At 43.1% G+C, this 19,091-nt stretch overlaps 1 protein-coding gene across 4 annotated transcripts in view; it reads right to left on the bottom strand.

Annotated features, from left to right (window-relative positions):
- Positions 1 to 19,091, bottom strand: part of LOC143928083 (uncharacterized) — a 111,800-nt gene that overhangs the window by 17,877 nt on the left and 74,832 nt on the right. For all 4 annotated transcript variants that reach the window (XM_077452699.1, XM_077452702.1, XM_077452701.1 and 1 more), the window contains 3 exons: positions 18,173 to 18,379; positions 15,977 to 16,099; positions 830 to 928 (listed from right to left, as the gene is read on the bottom strand). In XM_077452699.1, coding sequence (XP_077308825.1) covers positions 830 to 928; positions 15,977 to 16,099; positions 18,173 to 18,379 — 429 coding nt within the window. The remainder of the gene's footprint in view (positions 1 to 829; positions 929 to 15,976; positions 16,100 to 18,172; positions 18,380 to 19,091) is intronic.

The raw sequence follows: 19,091 nt of genomic DNA, 5'->3' as shown, positions 1-19,091 counted from the left end.
TGAAGACACCAGTGCTGGATAATGCCTCAGGACTGTAATTGCTGGACCATGCTTTTGCAGGTATGCCAGGACAGCACACAAGCCTGTAGCCATAGATATGGAACTAGGAAAGTAGCATGTCTTGTCTGTTGGACTGTGAAATGTCTGTTTTTGCACTTTTTCCAAGTAAAGTATTGAAACGTTGTCCATGCCTGGTCTGAATTTACTAAAGAAGTGCATCATAAGTAACCGGCACACACACAGCCAACCAGTGGGTCTTACACATCGGATTTCCGAAACTACAGCTCTCCAGCTTTTGTGGAACTACAAGTCCCATGAGGCATTGTAAAACTCTGACATTCACAGACATGATTAGGCACGATTAACAACTGGAGGGCCATATTTTGGAGACCCCTGATCTAGAGTAGTGCATAATGTAACCCAGAAGAACCCGCATGGAGTAGGCCGTTCTTGTGACCCATCGCTTGGCGCCCAATGAGTAATCGGAAATCATGGAGGAAGTGTCTAACAACCCCCCAACCCCCCCATCATACACTGTCCTTCTGAGAGCTTGTACCTCAGGACTTCAAGGACTGTACAATGATCTCACTGATTTTGTTTCATTCGTTCTTTGGATCTGTGCTTCCTCTCTCTCTCTTCTTTTGCTTCTTAACATTACTCCACCAGTCATCAGAGGTTTCATGTGGCAGTGTGGAACAAGACATTGTAAGATCAACTGCAGGTAGCCTACAGGCAATACTAGTGCGCTTCTTTGTACTCTGCTTACCTTTTTGGGCACAATTTCCACAGTACAAGATTTTAAGATTATCTTTTCAAATTCACCACTTACCAATGCCAATGTCACAGTTACTTCTAGAATAATCAGGTAAATTATAACACTGATGTCTTCTATTGCGTCTTTCCATTGACTTTGAAGTCCATTAAAAACCTATGACAAAATGTAGATAGTCAGCATGCCTGGAGGGTATTAGCTAAGTCACTTCAACAGTTCTGAACTAGTTCAAGGTTAAAGGTAACTCTACTTAGTTTAGGGAATGACTACATTAATAAATGTAGAAGCTGACTTTATGTTTGTCAACCTAAACTGATTTTCATGCATATCCATTAATGTAATAAGAAAGGCTGTTGAATAATTACACATCTGCTGCTACAGGCTCCCTTTCTGCCCCCGGAGCACATGTGTAATAGAGAACATATGACCAATGTCAAAAGGCAGGTTCTGATTGGAAGATCAGCTTTAATATCACCCCACCACAGAGCTTATGTGACCTGATGCCATGTCTTTGCTCCTATGCTGGCAGCTGAAGAACACCAGGGTATTTGTTAGCTTTTCATATAGGAAAAGATAAATAGTAGAAAACCCCACAACGCAAATGTAATAGATTACATTTTACCAATCCTTAGATATGGTGGCTGCATTCGTTTTCTTTTTTTGTTTGCTTTTTTTCTCCCCTTTGTTTCACTCAGTAATCAAGCCAGTAAAACACCTCCTAACTTAAGCTGGCCATACATGGATTAAAATTTGGCTAGTTGAGCAAGGACAAGCTGAATCAAACCACATATGAGCCCCCTGATTTTACACAAGATTGACTTGTGTACAACCATCCTGTCGGGTTTTTGCCGAATGATTAGTGCCACTTGCTATACCTGGCAAAAATAATTGTGTTCTGCCAGGTGCAAGGAAATAAATTAGCATAATCTATTCCCTGCCTTAGGGTGTCTGCATTTTGGATGGAGTAGCAAAGCAGAATTGTTTGTTTGGGGAGAGAGTAACGTTAAACCGCCCATAGACAGATCGAAATTCAGCCAGTTCAGCAGGAACTGTCTGAATTTCGATCCATTTGTGGGCAAGCTGGTTGTAATGAAGTTGATTATTCTTCATATGATCACTGCCTAATCTGACAGTGGTGACACCTCCCGTTTTCAGAAAACAATAGAGCAACGAGCTGGTTTCCCCCATTAACACTGACTGTGTTGATGGGGGAATTGAGTGATTTTCTTATCCTCAATCCATGCTAACGTAAGGCCTCATACACACGATCAGATTGTTGGCCAACAAAGCGTCAGACTTTTGTCTGAAGGGCGTGTGCCAGGAGCTTGTCTTGCATAATGGTACACAATTGTCGGCCAACAAACACGGACGTAGTCACGTACTACGAGGAATTTCAGCTCTTGGGCACCACCCTTTGGGCACTTTCTGCTAATGTTGTGTTTGGTGAGCATTGATTCTGAGCATGCGTGTTTGTACTTTCAACTTTTGTGTGATGGACGTGTGTACAGATGATAGGAAAATCTAACAACAGACCATTGTCCGCCAAAAATTTACTAGCCTGCCATCCAACATTTGTTGGCGGAAAGTTGGACAATTGTCTGATGGAGCGTACTAACAGACGGATTTTAGGCCAACAGTCTGTCATCACACAATACCCTGCCAAAAATCTGATCGTGTGTACGAGGCTTTAAACTAGCAGATTTAGGTTGACTTGACTAACAAATTGAAGCCAAACTCCAGAAAACACTTCACAAGCAGTTACAGCAAATTGTGTTTTTTCCTTTTGGGATAAAAGTTTTACATAAATGTATAAAAATTGTAACACTGTATGCATCCCTGCCAGAGTTAAATGGTTTGTTCAACCCTACATTTACACTGGCCACCCCAACGTAACTCTCCTGGCAGCAGAAAAATGCTAAATGTGGCAAAAAAGCGGTATCGCAATTTTTTGCCAAAACTTTCCTCTTCAAGCGATTTTTCTGCGCTCAGGAGAGGGATGTTTCACTTCCCCTAAACTCTGCTGCTCCTAAACTCTGATAAACGCCTATGTGTATATGGATACATAGGCTTTTATTGAGTTGAGTTCAGGGGCTTTGGCAAAAAAATTCCAAAAACTCCTGAACTAGGAGCAGCAGTGTACAAGAGGTCTTACTGCTACTTTGTCTGGGCAGCATGGTTTGTTAAAGTATTGTACAGGACACCAGCAATGTGTCCTGGATGGCAGGCACATTTCTCCGAAATTTGGGTTGTGGTCCCTTCAAGGGGGACTGTTGTAGAGACATTGAGGTACTCAGGGGTTCTCAGCCATGCAGATTGAGGCGTCCCGGGTTAAGTTTGGCTGGAGAGGACCGATTTCCAGTACTCTCTGGATTGCTAAATTTATAGTAAGGACCTGGGATTTCGGAGGTTGAAAGCAACGTGGGTGGGAAGAGCCTCCAAACCCTGACTACCAGGACTTTGGTCCTGAAGAGGTTAGGTCCCAGGTGAGGAAGACTTGAAAGGCAGCAGAGGGAAATCAGCACTTGTGTCAGGGAAATGACTGGAAGAGATACTCACGAGTAGGGATGAGTTTCGAGTTCGAGTCGAACTCATGTTCTACTCGAACATTGCCTGTTCGCTTGTTCAGCGAACAGTGAACAATTTGGGCTGTTCGCAGCAAATTCGAAAAGCCGGAACACCCTATACAAGTCTATGGGAGAAATCTAAAGTGCTAATTTTAAAGGGTAATATGTATATAGTTTACTGTCCTAAAAAGTGTTTGGGGACCCGGGTCCTGCCCCAGGGGACATGGATCAATGCAAAAAAAAGTTTTAAAAACGGCCGTTTTTTCAGGAGCAGTGATTTTAATAATGATTAAAGTGAAACAATAAAAGTGTAATATTCCTTTAAATTTCGTAGCTGGGGGGTATCTATAGTATGCCTGTGAAGGGGCGCATGTTTCTGGTGCTTAGAACTGTCCCTGCACAAAGTGTCATTTGTGCAGGAAAAAAAGTCTTTTAAAATCACTTGCGGCTATTGTCGGGTCCCGTAATACAGAGAACACTCAATGACTGTTCTCTGCATTAGCCGACAATTCATTCATTCATTGATAAAAAAAAAAAAAAAAAAGCATGGAGGTTCCCCTAAATTCAATTACCAGGCCCTTCAGGTCTGACATGGATATTAAGGGGAACCCCGTGTCAAATTTAAAAAAAAAATTGACGTGGGGGGTCCCCCTAAATATCCATAACCAGACCCTTCAGGTCTGATATGGATATTAAGGGGAACCCCGCATCAAATGTAAAAAAAAATTGACGTGGGGGGTCCCCCTAAAAATCCATATCAGACCCTTTATCCGAGCACGCAACCTGGCAGGCCGCAGGAAAAGAGGGGGGGACGAGAGAGCGCCCCCCCTCCCTCCTGAACCGTACCAGGCCACATACCCTCAACATTGAGAGGATGCTTTGGGGGTCTGTGACCCCTCAAAGCACCTTGTCCCCATGTTGATGAGGACAAGGGCCTCATCCTCACAACCCTGGCCGTTGGTTGTGAGGGTCTGCGGGCGGGGGGGCTTATCAGAATCTGGAAGCCCCCTTTAACAAGGGGACCCCCAGATCCCGGCCCCCCCCCCATTTGAAATGGTAAGGGGGTACAAAAGTACCCCTACCATTTCACAAAGAAAGTGTCAAAATGGTTAAATAAGACAAACACACTTTTCCGGAGACACTGCAGAGAGCCCAGCGCTGACGTTTCTTATATTAGGAGGTGAACGGGAACTGCGTTACATCAGAGGGGGCGGGGTCACCCACACGTCACTGGGGAACCCCTGGCTTCCCTCTCCAGCGTCAGAGGGGCGGGGTCAGGTGACGGGTGGCCCCGCCCTCCTAATATAAGAAACGTCAGCGCTGGGCTCTCTGCAGTGTCTCCGGAGTGGAGACAGAAGAAGGATGTATGGACAGCGCTGGACTGAGAGATCCCCCGTCGCTGGATATGATCATCCATCGCTGGACCCCGGAGACCCGTCGCTGGATAGCAAGAGTGGATTAGCACCGCTGGAATCTTTTTTTTATTTTTTTTATTTTTAATAAAGGAATTTTTCAAAAGTGTGTTTGTCTTATTTAACCATTTTGACACTTTCTTTGTGAAATGGTAGGGGTACTTTTGTACCCCCTTACCATTTCAAACAGGGGGGGGCCGGGATCTGGGGGTCCCCTTGTTAAAGGGGGCTTCCAGATTCTGATAAGCCCCCGCCCGCAGACCCTCACAACCAACGGCCAGGGTTGTGAGGATGAGGCCCTTGTCCTCATCAACATGGGGACAAGGTGCTTTGAGGGGTCACAGACCCCCAAAGCATCCTCCCAATGTTGAGGGTATGTGGCCTGGTACGGTTCAGGAGGGAGGGGGGCCGCTCTCTCATCCCCCCCTCTTTTCCTGCGGCCTGCCAGGTTGCGTGCTCGGATAAAGGGTCTGATATGGATTTTTAGGGGGACCCCCACGTAAATTTTTTTTTAATTTGATGGGGGGTTCCCCTTAATATCCATATCGGACCTGAAGGGTCTGGTTATGGATATTTAGGGGGACCCCCACGTCAATTTTTTTTTTATTTGACACGGGGTTCCCCTTAACCACTTTCAGACCGGACCATTTTGCTGGTAAATGACCAGAGGTCTTTTTACACTTTGGCACTGCGCTGCTTTAACTGGTAATTGCGCGGTCATGCAATGTTGTACCCAAACAAAATTTGCGTCCTTTTCTTCCCACAAATAGAGCTTTCTTTTGATGGTATTTGATTGCCTCTGCGATTTTTATTTTTTGCGATATAAACGTAAAAAGACCGCAAATTTTGAAAAAAAATGATATTTTCTACTTTTTGTTATTAGAAAAATCCAATAAACTCAATTTTAGTCATACATTTAGGCCAAAATGTATTCAGCCACATGTCTTTGGTAAAAAAAAAGTCAATAATTGTATATTTATTGGTTTGCGCAAAAGTTGTCACATCTACAAACTAAGGTACGTTTTCTGGAATTTACGCAGCTTTTAGTTTACGACTGCCTATCTCATTTCTTGAGGTGCTAAAATGGCAGGGCAGTACAAAACCCCCCCAAATGACCCCATTTTGGAAAGTAGACCCCCTAAGGAAATTGATAAGAGGCATGTTGAGCCCATTGAATATTTTATTTTTTTGCCTCAAGCGATTGAATAATGACAAAAAAAAAATTTTTTTTTTTTTTTTACACAAAGTTGTCACTAAATGATATATTGCTCACACATGCTATGGGCGTATGTGAAATGACACCCCAAAATAAATTCTGCTGCTTCTCCTGAGTACGGGGATACCACATATGTGGGACTTTTTGGGAGCCTAGCCGCGTACGGGGCCCCGAAAACCAAGCACCGCCTTCAGGCTTTCTAAGGGCGTAAATTTTTGAGTTCACTTCTCACTACCTATTACAGTTTTGAAGGCCATAAAATGCCAAGATGGCACAAAACCCCCACAAATGACCCCATTTTAGAAAGTAGACACCCCAAGCTATTTGCTGAGAGGCATGTTGAGTTCATGGAATATTTTATATTTTGCCACAAGTTGCGGGAAAATTACAAACTTTCTTTTTTTTTTTTTTTTTTTCACAAAGTTGTCACTAAATGATATATTGCTCACACATGCCATGGGCATATGTGAAATGACACCCCAAAATAAATTCTGCTGCTTCTCCTGAGTACGGGGATACCACATATGTGGGACTTTTTGGGAGCCTAGCCGCGTACGGGGCCCCGAAAACCAAGCACCGCCTTCAGGCTTTCTAAGGGCGTAAATATTTGACTTCACTCCTCACTACCTATTACAGTTTTGAAGGCCATAAAATGCCAAGATGGCACAAAACCCCCACAAATGACCCCATTTTAGAAAGTAGACACCCCAAGCTATTTGCTGAGAGGCATGTTGAGTCCATGGAATATTTTATATTTTGCCACAAGTTGCGGGAAAATTACAAACTTTTTTTTTTTTTTTTTTTTTTTCACAAAGTTGTCACTAAATGATATATTGCTCACGCATGCCATGGGCATATGTGAAATGACACCCCAAAATAAATTCTGCTGCTTCTCCTGAGTACGGGGATACCACATATGTGGGACTTTTTGGGAGCCTAGCCGCGTACGGGGCCCCGAAAACCAAGCACCGCCTTCAGGCTTTCTAAGGGCGTTACAGTTTTGAAGGCCATAAAATGCCAAGATGGCACAAACCCCCCCCAAATGACCCCATTTTGGAAAGTAGACACCCCTAAATTTAGGGGTACACTAGTGAGACTAGGTAATAAATGGCGGGTGCCCTGAAACTATAAAAAAATAACTAACCAACCAGCGTCACCTGTAACAGTTATATGGTGATCACTGGTGAAAGGGTTAACTAGGGGGCAATCAGGGGGCTTTATGCGGTAGTATATGGGGGTCCCTGGCGCTATAAAAAGCTGCGGCGAACCTAAATACCTACTTGCCTAACTAGCGTCACCTGTGACACTAATACAGCGATCAGAAAAACGATCGCTTATTAGGCTGGGTTCACACTGGAGCGATGCGGGAACGCCACGAATGCGCGGCGGGTTCCCGCATCGCATGCCTCCCGGCGGCAGTTCACACTGCCCTATGCGAACTGCTGGGAGTGTCAGTGAAATGTTACTGACACCCCCAGATCAGTTCGCATATCGCAGTGCGATCTGCAAACTCGGATCGCATGGTGTGAACACCCATGCGATCCGATTCTGCTGCGGGCCAAAAAAAGGGTCCCGTGCGAATTTGCGGCGGGTGCGGCGGGTGTGGCGGGTGCGGCGGGTGCGGCGAATGGCTGAACTCGAATCGCACAGAGATCGGATGTGATTTGCACTGCAGTGCGGTGCGAATCACATCCGTTCTCAAACCGCTGCAATCTGAACCCAGCCTTAGTGACACTGGCGACGGGGGGTGATCACGGGGTTAAACCTTTATTGGGGGGGTTAGGGGGGTACCTTAGAACTAAAGGGGGCTAACCCTAACTGCCCTAACAGTTATTAGTCACAAATGACACCCGCCGGGTGATCAGGGGGTTAAACCTTTATTAGGTAATAAATGGCGGGTGCCCTGAAACTATAAAAAAATAACTAACCAACCAGCGTCACCTGTAACAGTTATATGGTGATCACTGGTGAAAGGGTTAACTAGGGGGCAATCAGGGGGCTTTATGCGGTAGTATATGGGGGTCCCTGGCGCTATAAAAAGCTGCGGCGAACCTAAATACCTACCTGCCTAACTAGCGTCACCTGTGACACTAATACGGCGATCAGAAAAATGATCGCTTATTAGGCTGGGTTCACACTGGAGCGATGCGGAAACGCCGCGAATCCGCGGCGGGTTCCCGCATCGCATGCCTCCCGGCGGCAGTTCACACTGCCCTATGCGAACTGCTGGGAGTGTCAGTGAAATGTTACTGACACCCCCAGATCAGTTCGCATATCGCAGTGCGATCTGCAAACTCGGATCGCATGGTGTGAACACCCATGCGATCCGATTCTGCTGCGGGCCAAAAAAAGGGTCCCGTGCGAATTTGCGGCGGGTGCGGCGGGTGCGGCGGGTGCGGCGAATGGCTGAACTCGAATCGCACAGAGATCGGATGTGATTTGCACTGCAGTGCGGTGCGAATCACATTCGTTCTCATAAACCGCTGCAATGTGAACCCAGCCTTAGTGACACTGGCGACGGGGGGTGATCACGGGGTTAAACCTTTATTGGGGGGGTTAGGGGGGGCACATTAGAACTAAAGGGGGCTAACTCTAACTGCCCTAACAGTTATTACAGTCACAAATGACACCAATGCAAAAAAAAAAAAAAAAAAAAAAAAAATGACATTGGTGTCACTGTGACTGGGGGGCAGGGGTAATTGGGGGGGTGATCGGGGGGTAAAGGGGGGGTGTGAGTGTGCCTGGCATGTTCTACTGTGTGTGTAGAGTGTTGGTGCAACTCACCGATCCGCTCTCCTCCGTGTCGGAACGGAAAATACCGACACGGAGGAGAGAATACATCACTTCCTCTCCTGTGTTTACATTACAGGAGAGGAAGTGATGTCACGGGGGATTTCCATTCGTCGAGAGCGATTGCGAGGGGGTGGCCATGAATGAATGGCCGCCCCCTCATCCCGGATCGCTCTCGAAGAAATGCCGACCGCCGCAGGCACCGGGGGGGGGGCCCGATCGGGCCCCCCACCCGCGGGCAGGCAGGGACTTATATATACGCCCATATGCCTGCCCGTGCCATTCTGCCGACGTATATCGTCGTGCGGCGGTCGGCAAGTGGTTAATATCCATGTCAGACCTGAAGGGCCTGGTAATTGAATTTAGGGGAACCCCCACGCTTTTTTTTTTTTTATCAATGAATGAATGAATTGTCGGCTAATGCAGAGAACACTCATTGAGTGTTCTCTGTATTACGGGACCCGACAATAGCCGCAAGTGATTTTAAAAGACTTTTTTTCCTGCACAAATGACACTTTGTGCAGGGACAGTTCTAAGCAGCAGAAACATGCGCCCCTTCACAGGCATACTATAGATACCCGACAGCTACGAAATTTAAAGGAATATTACACTTTTATTGTTTCACTTTAATCATTATTAAAATCACTGCTCCTGAAAAAACGGCCGTTTTAAAAACTTTTTTTTGCATTGATCCATGTCCCCTGGGGCAGGACCCAGGTCCCCAAACACTTTTTAGGACAGTAACCTGCATATTACCCTTTAAAATGAGCACTTTAGATTGTGAACGTTCGAGTCCCATAGACTTTAATAGGGTTCTAAAGTTCACACGAAGTTTAGGTCTGTTCGCAGGTTCTGGTGCGAACCGAACAGGGGGGTGTTCGGCTCATCCCTACTCACGAGTTGTGTGGCAAGTGTGAACTCTCCGACAGAACTGAGGCACGGGCTGCTAACCCCCCTTGTGTGACCTGAATGGCACTCTTACTATGGAGGAACCTAACCCCTGTATGAGAATGGCAGTGAGCCTGTGGTTTAGTTTTTTGATACCAGGATTTGGATTTTATTGACTTTTTGACTTTGGCTAAAGTAAGCTGTATTTTTGTTTACTGGAGATTCAGATAAATAAACTCTTGTTTTAACCAAACTGGCTGGCGGTCATTCCAGAGCTACCCAAGATCACAGCATGTTTAGAAATAACAGACCCCCCCCCCCCTTTTCCCTTCCCCTTCTCCCCTCTCCCTCACTCCCTATGTATCCTTTTTTATTTTTTATTTTTTTATTATTTCTATAGCACAGCACACCTATTTAGACAATTGTCTTGCTCTTTATTATGTGAATTCGATTTTTTTCTGTTTCCTGGAATGTTTATTAGTTCACTTACTTGCTAATCCCCTTTGTTATGAATTGAATGCCTAATGTGCCTTGTGCTACACTGCTTGTACCTCAGATATTTTGAATAAACTTTTTCTTAAAAAAACAAACAAACAACAAACTTACTGTCGGGACCACGAGGTAAAAATTAGGATCCACCGATACCGGGGCCTATAACGAGTATTTTCACGAGTACCCCTACTTGTGAAAGTGCTCCCAATACCAAATGTGGTGTGATTTGCGTCAATACAAAAATTAATGGGCTCAAATCGCACTGCAAAGAATCACATTAAATTTGAGCAGGAATACGGTGCGATTCCTGTCTGAAACACATGCAATTCCCCCCACCATGTATGTGTATACTAAAAGGGAAAAGCACCATCTAGTGGGCAGTTTATTAAAAATGTTAGAACTCACATTAAAGAGGAAGTAAACACTTCCTTTTTCCCCCCTGCAAAGTAAAGGCATAATGTGCTAGTATGCATCACATACTAGCACATTATGTGCAACTTACCTGCAAACGAAGCCCCAACGAAGTAATTTCCGCTGGAGGCTGCATCCATCTTCACCTGTCTTCCCTCTGGGTTCTTGGACTCTGGCTGTCGTGGCACAGGCTTCTGAAGAAACGCCACAGGTGGCCGTTCCTTCAAAGCACATGTGCCGATGACAATCAGTGCAGTATACAGTAAATATCTCCTAAATGGTTCAAATTTAGGAGATATTTACAGTACCTATAGGTAAGCCTTATTATAGGCTTACCTATAGGTATAAACATTAGAGGGAAGTTCTCTTCCATTTTAAATATAGTTCAAATGCAAATCTGCATAGATGTCCCGATCGCGCCAGCAAATCACAGGCGCTGAAGGTGCTTATAGAGCTGGAGGAGATGTTGAGGCGGTCTGCACCCAAACTGACATCACTTCCGCCCTATACCCATGGGGTTCCAGAACTTCTTCAGCCCTATGAGCACCTCCAGCAGCTGTGATTTTCTATCATCAATGGGACCGGGACACATTACAAGTTTTACATTTGAGCAAATATGTACTTAAAGGATAAGTTCACCTTTTCGGGCAGAATTTCACTTTTCATAATAAATAGAAGAATTTTCCAATGCTGGCTACCAAATTTCTGGCCCAGCCATCCCAATATGCCTTTCTCTCTCTTAGCTCATCCATGTCTTTTTTTTGTACATTCAGCTGTCAGCGAGGAAGCCCGCTGACATCTGATGACTCATCGGTTGTTAAGGACGTAGCGGCTGGCTTCCCGGCCTGCTCCTTTGCAACCAGCTATAAACAGTGTCTTAAAGAGGAAGTAAACCCTGATGGGTTTACTTCCTCTTTCATTCCCTGCAAAGGCAAAGCATAATGGACTACTATGCATCACATAGTAGCCTATTATGTGTCACTTACCTGACACAGGAGCCAGCGATGTCACCGCTGTCCCCTGTAGTGCGGCGCATCCATCTTTTCGGTGGGGTCTCACAGCTCCGCCGCTGTCATTCGGCGGAGCCGCGACTACGTCACTCCCGCGCATGCGCACGGGAGCCGACACGCGCGGCAGCTCCGTTGTTGGAAATGCCGCGCTCAGTGCGCCTGCACGCCGCTGTCTACGGCGCATGCGCCGTAGACAGCGGTGCCTGTCTTCGGGCAAATATCTCCTAAACCGTATAGGTTAAGGAGATATTTTTTGGACCTACAGGTAAGCCTTAATCTAGGCTTACCTGTAGGTCAAAGTGGTTTGTAAGGGTTTACAACCACTTTAAAGAGAAAAAAAAATACAAAACGCATCAAAAAACAAGCAACACTTGCATTTTTGGTGCAGCTTAATTGAAGTCTTGCACAAAAAATGCAATCCGCTGTGCGATTTTTTTTTCCTTCAGGTTTACCAAAACCATGTAGTGCAAGGGCCTGCCTGATTGCATACAAATTGATACTCCTAAGGTTTGACCTCATATTATATGGTTTTGGTAAATATGAAGGAAAAACTGATAGTGTGTATGGGGCTTTAGAATGGGAAGTGATGAGACATTTTTCCAACAGTGACACAGAATTTTTTTTTTTTTTTACATTTTTTCTTTCTGACTGCCTTTTCATTGTTGATTGCGCCTTCCTGTCCTGGTGACAATTGCCATCTTCCTTCCTTGTATGGGTATCACAGGAACAGGAAGTAAGAGAAAACATCCCCAATGGGGTCACAGACAGAAGTAAAATTCTAACTGAACATATAATTTTCCCCCACTCAATCCCACAAAAAAAAGTGTGACTTTATGTTTTAAATACACAAGGAATACAATTAACGCATTTTCTAAATCCAAATACAAAAACTTAAATATTGCAGCTTATCAGGACTTTAATGTGGTGGCTGCATTATTTTTTCATTTTTTTCTACTTTATTTTAAACTGGTTATCCTGACAGTAACACACTTCCTGTTCTAGGGTAACAATGCTCATTCACTGTACTGTAACTATGGAGGAGCAGCGTTGTCACCCTAGGACTTTAGAATACCTCTGCCTCTTCTCTTCTCAATACAGCAGGGACCAGGGAGATCGCCAGTGCGGCTCACGCATGCGCAGTAGGGAAGTAGGCTGTGAAACTGAAAGACTTCACTTCGTGATTCCCTTACCGAGGATGCCAGTGCCTCCACCTGGGAGCCGAGGGACAGATGGGGTGAGCACATTGCGGGCACCTTGGGCAGGTAAGTTTCCATATATTAAAAGTCAGCAGCTGCAGCATTTGTAGCTGCTGACTTTAAAAAAAGAAATTTGGGCTGAATTCCGCTTTAAAGTGTGAAGAGATGGGAACAATGCTAATAAGTCCGAGAGCACAAGAGGTTATCAGCTTATAAGATTTATGTCAGGATCAACACGTATTTTTTGCATCATTTTATCTAACAGACCAAAGGGGAGCAAACAAGAGGAATTCATTGTTAAGTTTTACCTACCGTATTTATCGGCGTATAACACGTGCCAACGTATAACATGCACCCCAAGTTTAGGAGGGAATTTAAAAGAAAAAAACTTTTAGGAGGGAAGTTTAAGGAAAATAACTTACATTTAAATGCCCATCAATGCAGCCTTGTCAGGGTCATTTGAAGCCTTGCATTGCAGCCTTGTCAGTCATTTGCAAATTCCATTGCAACCTTGTCAGTCATTTGCAGCCTTGTCAGTGTCCTGTGTATCTCGGTGGCGTTCGGTAGTTCCCGGCGGCTTTTGGGTATTTTCGGCCACACTCACCGGTTCTCGGCTATTTTCGGTCACACTCGGCCGTTCTTGGTGGCTTTTGGCTTTCCAAAAGCCGCCGAGAACAGCTGAGTGAGGCCGAAGATAGCCGAGAACGGCCGAGTGCGGCTGAAAATACCCGAAAGCCACAGAGAACGGCAGAAAGGGTTAGAAACAGTGGGGGATCAGCGTATAACACGCACCCCCGATTTTAAGGGGAAAAAAGTGCATGTTATACGTCGATAAATACGGAACCTTTATAAAATCATCAGTCGAAGCTTTGCCTAATCTAAATGGCTCAGCAATTATGACTGCAGTGAAAAATGCTGTAAATATATGCCTATCTTACATCTTTATGAAGCTTCATTTTACTTTTGTTAAAGTGCCTTAAGGGCCCATTTACATCTGATACATCATTATATTGTGTATCAAGGCTTCCCGTTCTTTTGAATAGACTACCTAACACATCAGAATGCACAAAAAAAACCCCACAGTGCATCATTGTTATCAAAACAATGCATCACATTGTTGCGGTGTACTGCAAGGTAGATGAGTTATGCCTCGTATACAGGGTTGGATTTTCCGATGGGAAATGTTGGATGTGAGCTTGTTGGCGGAAAGTCTGACCATGTGTATGCTCCATCGGACAATTGTTGTCGGACTTTTTGACAACAAATTTTGGCTAGCATGTGCTCAAATTTTCCGCCAACAAATGTTTGTTGTCGGATTGTCCGAGCATGTGTACACATGTCCGTCAGACAAAAGTGAAAAGTACAAACACGCATGCTTGGAAGCAGAAGCGGTCTTGTAAACTAGCGTTTGTAATGGAGAATTAACATTCCTGATGTGGCAAATTATAAAATCTCCAAATACAGAGCACATTCTCTTCTTCTTTAATGGGATAATAATGAAGCTGCTTTGCTGGTGATACTGACAGCGTTATTGCAAACACATTTTCAAAGGCTTTTTTTCTAGTGATAAAGAATATTATGTTTTATTTTATTTGTGCATTAAAAAATGTTTTTTCAATTAGACATGCTATCTACCAATAGAACTTAACCAAAAAGTGCATTCTATGCATCCAAAAATATAGAAACTATACCAAATCAAATAATTATTCAACCAAAATAATAATGTCAAAGCAATAACTCCAAGGCCAATAATAAATAACACATTATCTCATCCAATTCTGCAACATGTCTAGTTGACGAACGGCCGTTCAGAAACTAACTGAAAAATACAAAATGAAGAACGCGAAAAGAAAAGCGCGAACCAACACTCACCAAACTACTTACATGAAATTAGCTGAAGGAGCCCAAAGGGTGGCGCTGAAGAGCTGAAAAACCTTGTAATACGCCTACTACGTCACTATCAGCGCCTAGAGGCGATTCAGTTCGCATTGTGCGCTATACAAGTACTTCATTCATTCATTCATCTTCATAATTGTTGGCCAAAATTTGTGCGACTGTGTGCAAGACAAGTTTGAGCCAACACCCTTCGAACAAAATTCCACGGTTTTGTCAGAAAGTCGATCGTGTGTACGGGGGTTAAGGCTGTATTCTGGATACCATCCTAATGGCCCGTACACATGATCAGAAATTCTGCCAGAAAAAGTCGGATGTAAGCTTTTGGTCGGAAATTCCATCCGTGAGTATGCTCCATCGGACTTTTGCTGGCAGAATTCCAGCCAACAAAAGACTGTGAGCAGGTTCTCTATTTTTCAGTTGGAAAAAGTTCCTATCGGAAAATGTATGCAATTCGGACACGCAAAAAAATCACGCATGCTCAGAAACAATTCAACGCATGCTCGGAAGACTTAATTTTCTCGGCATGTGATAACGTTATATGTCACTGCGTTCTTGACGGTCGAAAGTTCAGAGAGCTTTTGAGTGAAAAGTGTGTATGCAAGTCAGGCTTGAGCGGAATTCCGTCTGAAAAACCATCCAAGTTTTTTCTGATGGAATTTCTGATCATGTGTACGGGAGCTAACTGTTCTGGTCAAATAAAGGGTATCAACACTTCTTTCATTGTACAGTAACCAAGTTTAAAGTGGAAATTCACTCTCTTAATCAACATTGACTATTTTTAATCTGAATGCTGCTAGCATTAGTAAATGGATAGGAAAGTATATCATATTTGCTTGCTTTAAACTTTTTTATTTTTTTATTTTTAAATTTCTTTGGTTATTTCCTGGTTTCAATGCCCAGACAAATAATGTCATACATCTCAGGAGTCTTCAGTAGGGGAGGAGGGGATTTCTCAGCTATGCACACCCTCTCCTGTCTCAATGTCTGAGCTAAGGGCAGGTGGACTCCAGAAAATAAATGTTACATGAATCATCTGCCATTACTCAAGATGGCCACAGCTAGAAATGCTAGGGGGAGTTTTTCAAAGTGATTTCTCAAAAAAATAAAGCATGGAGATATGGATGGATGGATTGAGTTTGCTTGAATATTAAAAATCAATTAAATAGCATTTTTGGTTTGTGGTGCACAGATGAACTTAGTTCCACTTTAAGATAAGCCAATATAAATATAAATGTTAATGGTATATACATACATACATAAATACTTGTCTTGGTTTGTTTCAAATACTTAGATTAAATATTATAAATATTAGAAAAAGTTGATTCTTACCTTAAAGTCACAGGCCCAAAAAAATTTGCATACAAGTGCTATTATGCAGACCAGCCAATTAGACAAAGTAAAATCCTTCACCAGATTCAAGAAGCCAACAATTATATAAGAGAAAATGGCAACCTAGAGCAAAGTAATAAATGCATTATAAAAAAAGGTGCTCTGCCATTTGTCCAGATACAAGGGACACAACCTGGAAAGTACCCGGCAATGGCTTTGCAGCAGACACTACAAATACCTCTTATCATTGGTAGACTGTTCAGACTGTAAACATGCAGGATTTAGGAGTACATAATTCCCGACTACAAAGTATATAATCATAAAAATATATAATTTATATTGTTTTTTATGCCAGTTTAATTTAAGCGTAACCCAGGACTACATTTTTAATTGTGCAGGTTACCGATCATTCAGATAGAAAAGTATTACAATTCTCACTGCAAAATGGGACGTATTTATAAAATAGTGAATGTGATATTCACCAAACATTCAGTGTAGGAAATCAATCACCGTAAATCAAAAACCTGCAGGGATTGTCTGGCAAATGTCACGTTCGCTGCTTTACAGATACAGATATACGGCACTGTGTACAGGGTGGGCTATATTTCCCAAGAGGGGAGGTTTCTGAGCTTGGAATATTTGTAGTAGGCTGCAGTCTCAGTCAGAAGCACCATAAATGCTCTGCTCTACTAATCTGCAAATACATGGAGAAAGAGGGTTGGGACTTTAAATGAGGTGTCTATATTGTGGCTAATCGAAGGAGTCAAAGTAAAACATGAACAAGTATTTATTTGTTTGCCATGAATAAGTAGGTACATGGCAGAAAATACATGCAATAAAATGATGTATCCAAAACATTTACATTTTTTCTCCATGAATGGTTGATTTTGATATATTTACCTCTTTTTATGGATGTATCATGCATCCGCCCCGATGATTGGATAGATCCCTTGAAACGCGTCGGGCCTAACCTAGATGCAATACATACATACTTACATGGTCTTTGGATTCAGGCAATGCAGTGGATTATAACTGTTATATTATAATTATTTTTTTTATTATTGAGGACAATACTATTGTATATTGCATATTCTAGTCATGTTTTTAACATGTCAATGTTTTGGATACATGATTTGTTATATTATGTGCAGTTATTGCATATATTGTCTGCCATGCACCTACTCAATCATGGCAAACAAATACATGTTCGTGTTTTACATGGACTCCTTCGATTAGCCACAATATAGACACCTCATTCAAAGTCCCGACCCTCTTTCTCCATGTACTTGAATAGAGATGGAGATGCATGTTACCATGCATCTCATTTAAAGTCCCAAAAGCCCCTCTATTGCTACTAATCTGCAAAGGAATAAGTGAACTGTACATAAATGTTAGGTTACAGTTCATGTGTAGTGCTCTTAATTTATTGTGGTCAGGATTACTAACAAAAATTGTATAATTGTTTTCTTTTTTTTGTGAGGTAGTATTTTTTCACAGCCAGCAAGTAAGCAGGGGTGCTCAATCTCCGGGCCCTCCAATTGTTACAAAACTACAAGTCCCATAATGCCTCTTTGGGAGTCATGGTTGTGACTGTCAGCCTTGCAATGCGTCATGGGACTTGTAGTTCTGCAACACCTGGAGGGCCACAGGTCGGGCACCCCTGCAGAAGAGCTTTTAGCTGCTTTTCACATGCCTTTTGCATGCAGTAGAGTTTTTTTTTTTTTTATTCAAAAGCCAAAAAGGGAACTGCACTGTTTCTTTAGCTAACCTAGTGCTCAGGGTTAGCTCTAGGAATAGTTTTTCATATATGAAAAGTTTATTGTCAAACAAAAGATTGTCAAACGCTTTTCAGAGGGGTGGCAATGGCTACCGCACATGTGAATGAGCCCATAGGGTTTAAATCTGCTTTTTATGAATGGACTGCAAAATGTAGGCTGTGGTATGCAATCGTCCTGCAAAGTATAATAGAGCAGAAAATGATATGCCTGCACCTAGAACTGAAAATATTTTCCCCTACATACCAATTAGACTCACACTAATCTGATTATCGCCTATGACGTGCTAACTCCAGTTCTTAAACCTGAAACTTGGACATAGCACCAAAACAGAAAAAGGCACAACATACTGACACCTATTCATATTCTGACATGCCATGTATTTTATATATATTTATGTTAGGACAAAATTGTATACTACCTCTAGAAATCTGTCAAAAAACATGGGGAAGGTGTCTTCAGAGTTGTTGTCATCGTCAGTCTTTAGTCTAAAGTGAATATTTTGAAGATGCTTCTCCAATATGGTTGGATCACAATCACTCTCTTTAATACATTTCAGGAAGTCTCTCAGAGTCTGGCTGCTAAAAGTAATTTCAGCATGATACTGGGCATCTTCATCAGCAATAGGCTAAGAAAAATAAGAAGATATGGCTGAATTATTTGATGTGTATTATGAGTGGACACCCATGATGGAGGTTAATTAGTAGAACTAAAGACATTTTTTCCCCACTTTGGATTGAATAAGGGAGGGTTATGGGGGTTATAACACCTGTCAGGTTTTTTTTTACATTTGTGTCCCATTGGGAAGATTGCCCATCACTTCCTTTCCCATAGCCCCACTCTGAGTCACCAGAACTAGTGTTCCCTCTGAAATATTTCCCCTTTATTACTGTTCAGGGGACAACCAAAAATTTGGGATTTTTTTCTTATTTCACTTTTGATAAATGTAAACAGGACAAATAGAGTGGCTGGATCTTCCTAACACAGACGCAGACAGCAATAAAAACATAACAGGTGTTCTAATCCATCTCCAAAACTAGAGAAAGATTCCCTGGGGCGTGGAGTCTAAGCCCTTGTACACACGGTCGGAGAATCTGTCTGTTATTAACAGGAGGATAGGGATGGTGAGGGACAAAGCCAAGGTCGGGGCCACAAGCAGACAGAATAGTCAGGGACACGCCAAAAGGTCAGGATCACAGGCAAACAGGGATAGTCAAAGACACGCCAAAGTCGGTAACGGAACAACAGAAGAGCACATGGCAGGCAACAGGAAGCTAAACACACAAAGGAATACACAATGGTTGATCAGCACTCTTGGTTTGCAGTGCACAGGTTAATAT

Source organism: Lithobates pipiens, unplaced genomic scaffold (assembly GCF_037356315.1).
Source record: "Lithobates pipiens isolate NorthernLeopardFrog02 unplaced genomic scaffold, aLitPip1_a1.2 Scaffold_23, whole genome shotgun sequence".
NCBI classification, from domain to species: Eukaryota; Metazoa; Chordata; class Amphibia; order Anura; family Ranidae; genus Lithobates; species Lithobates pipiens.
The sequence above is the reverse complement of the archived record's forward strand: the minus strand, read 5'-3'. Positions and strand labels throughout refer to the sequence as shown.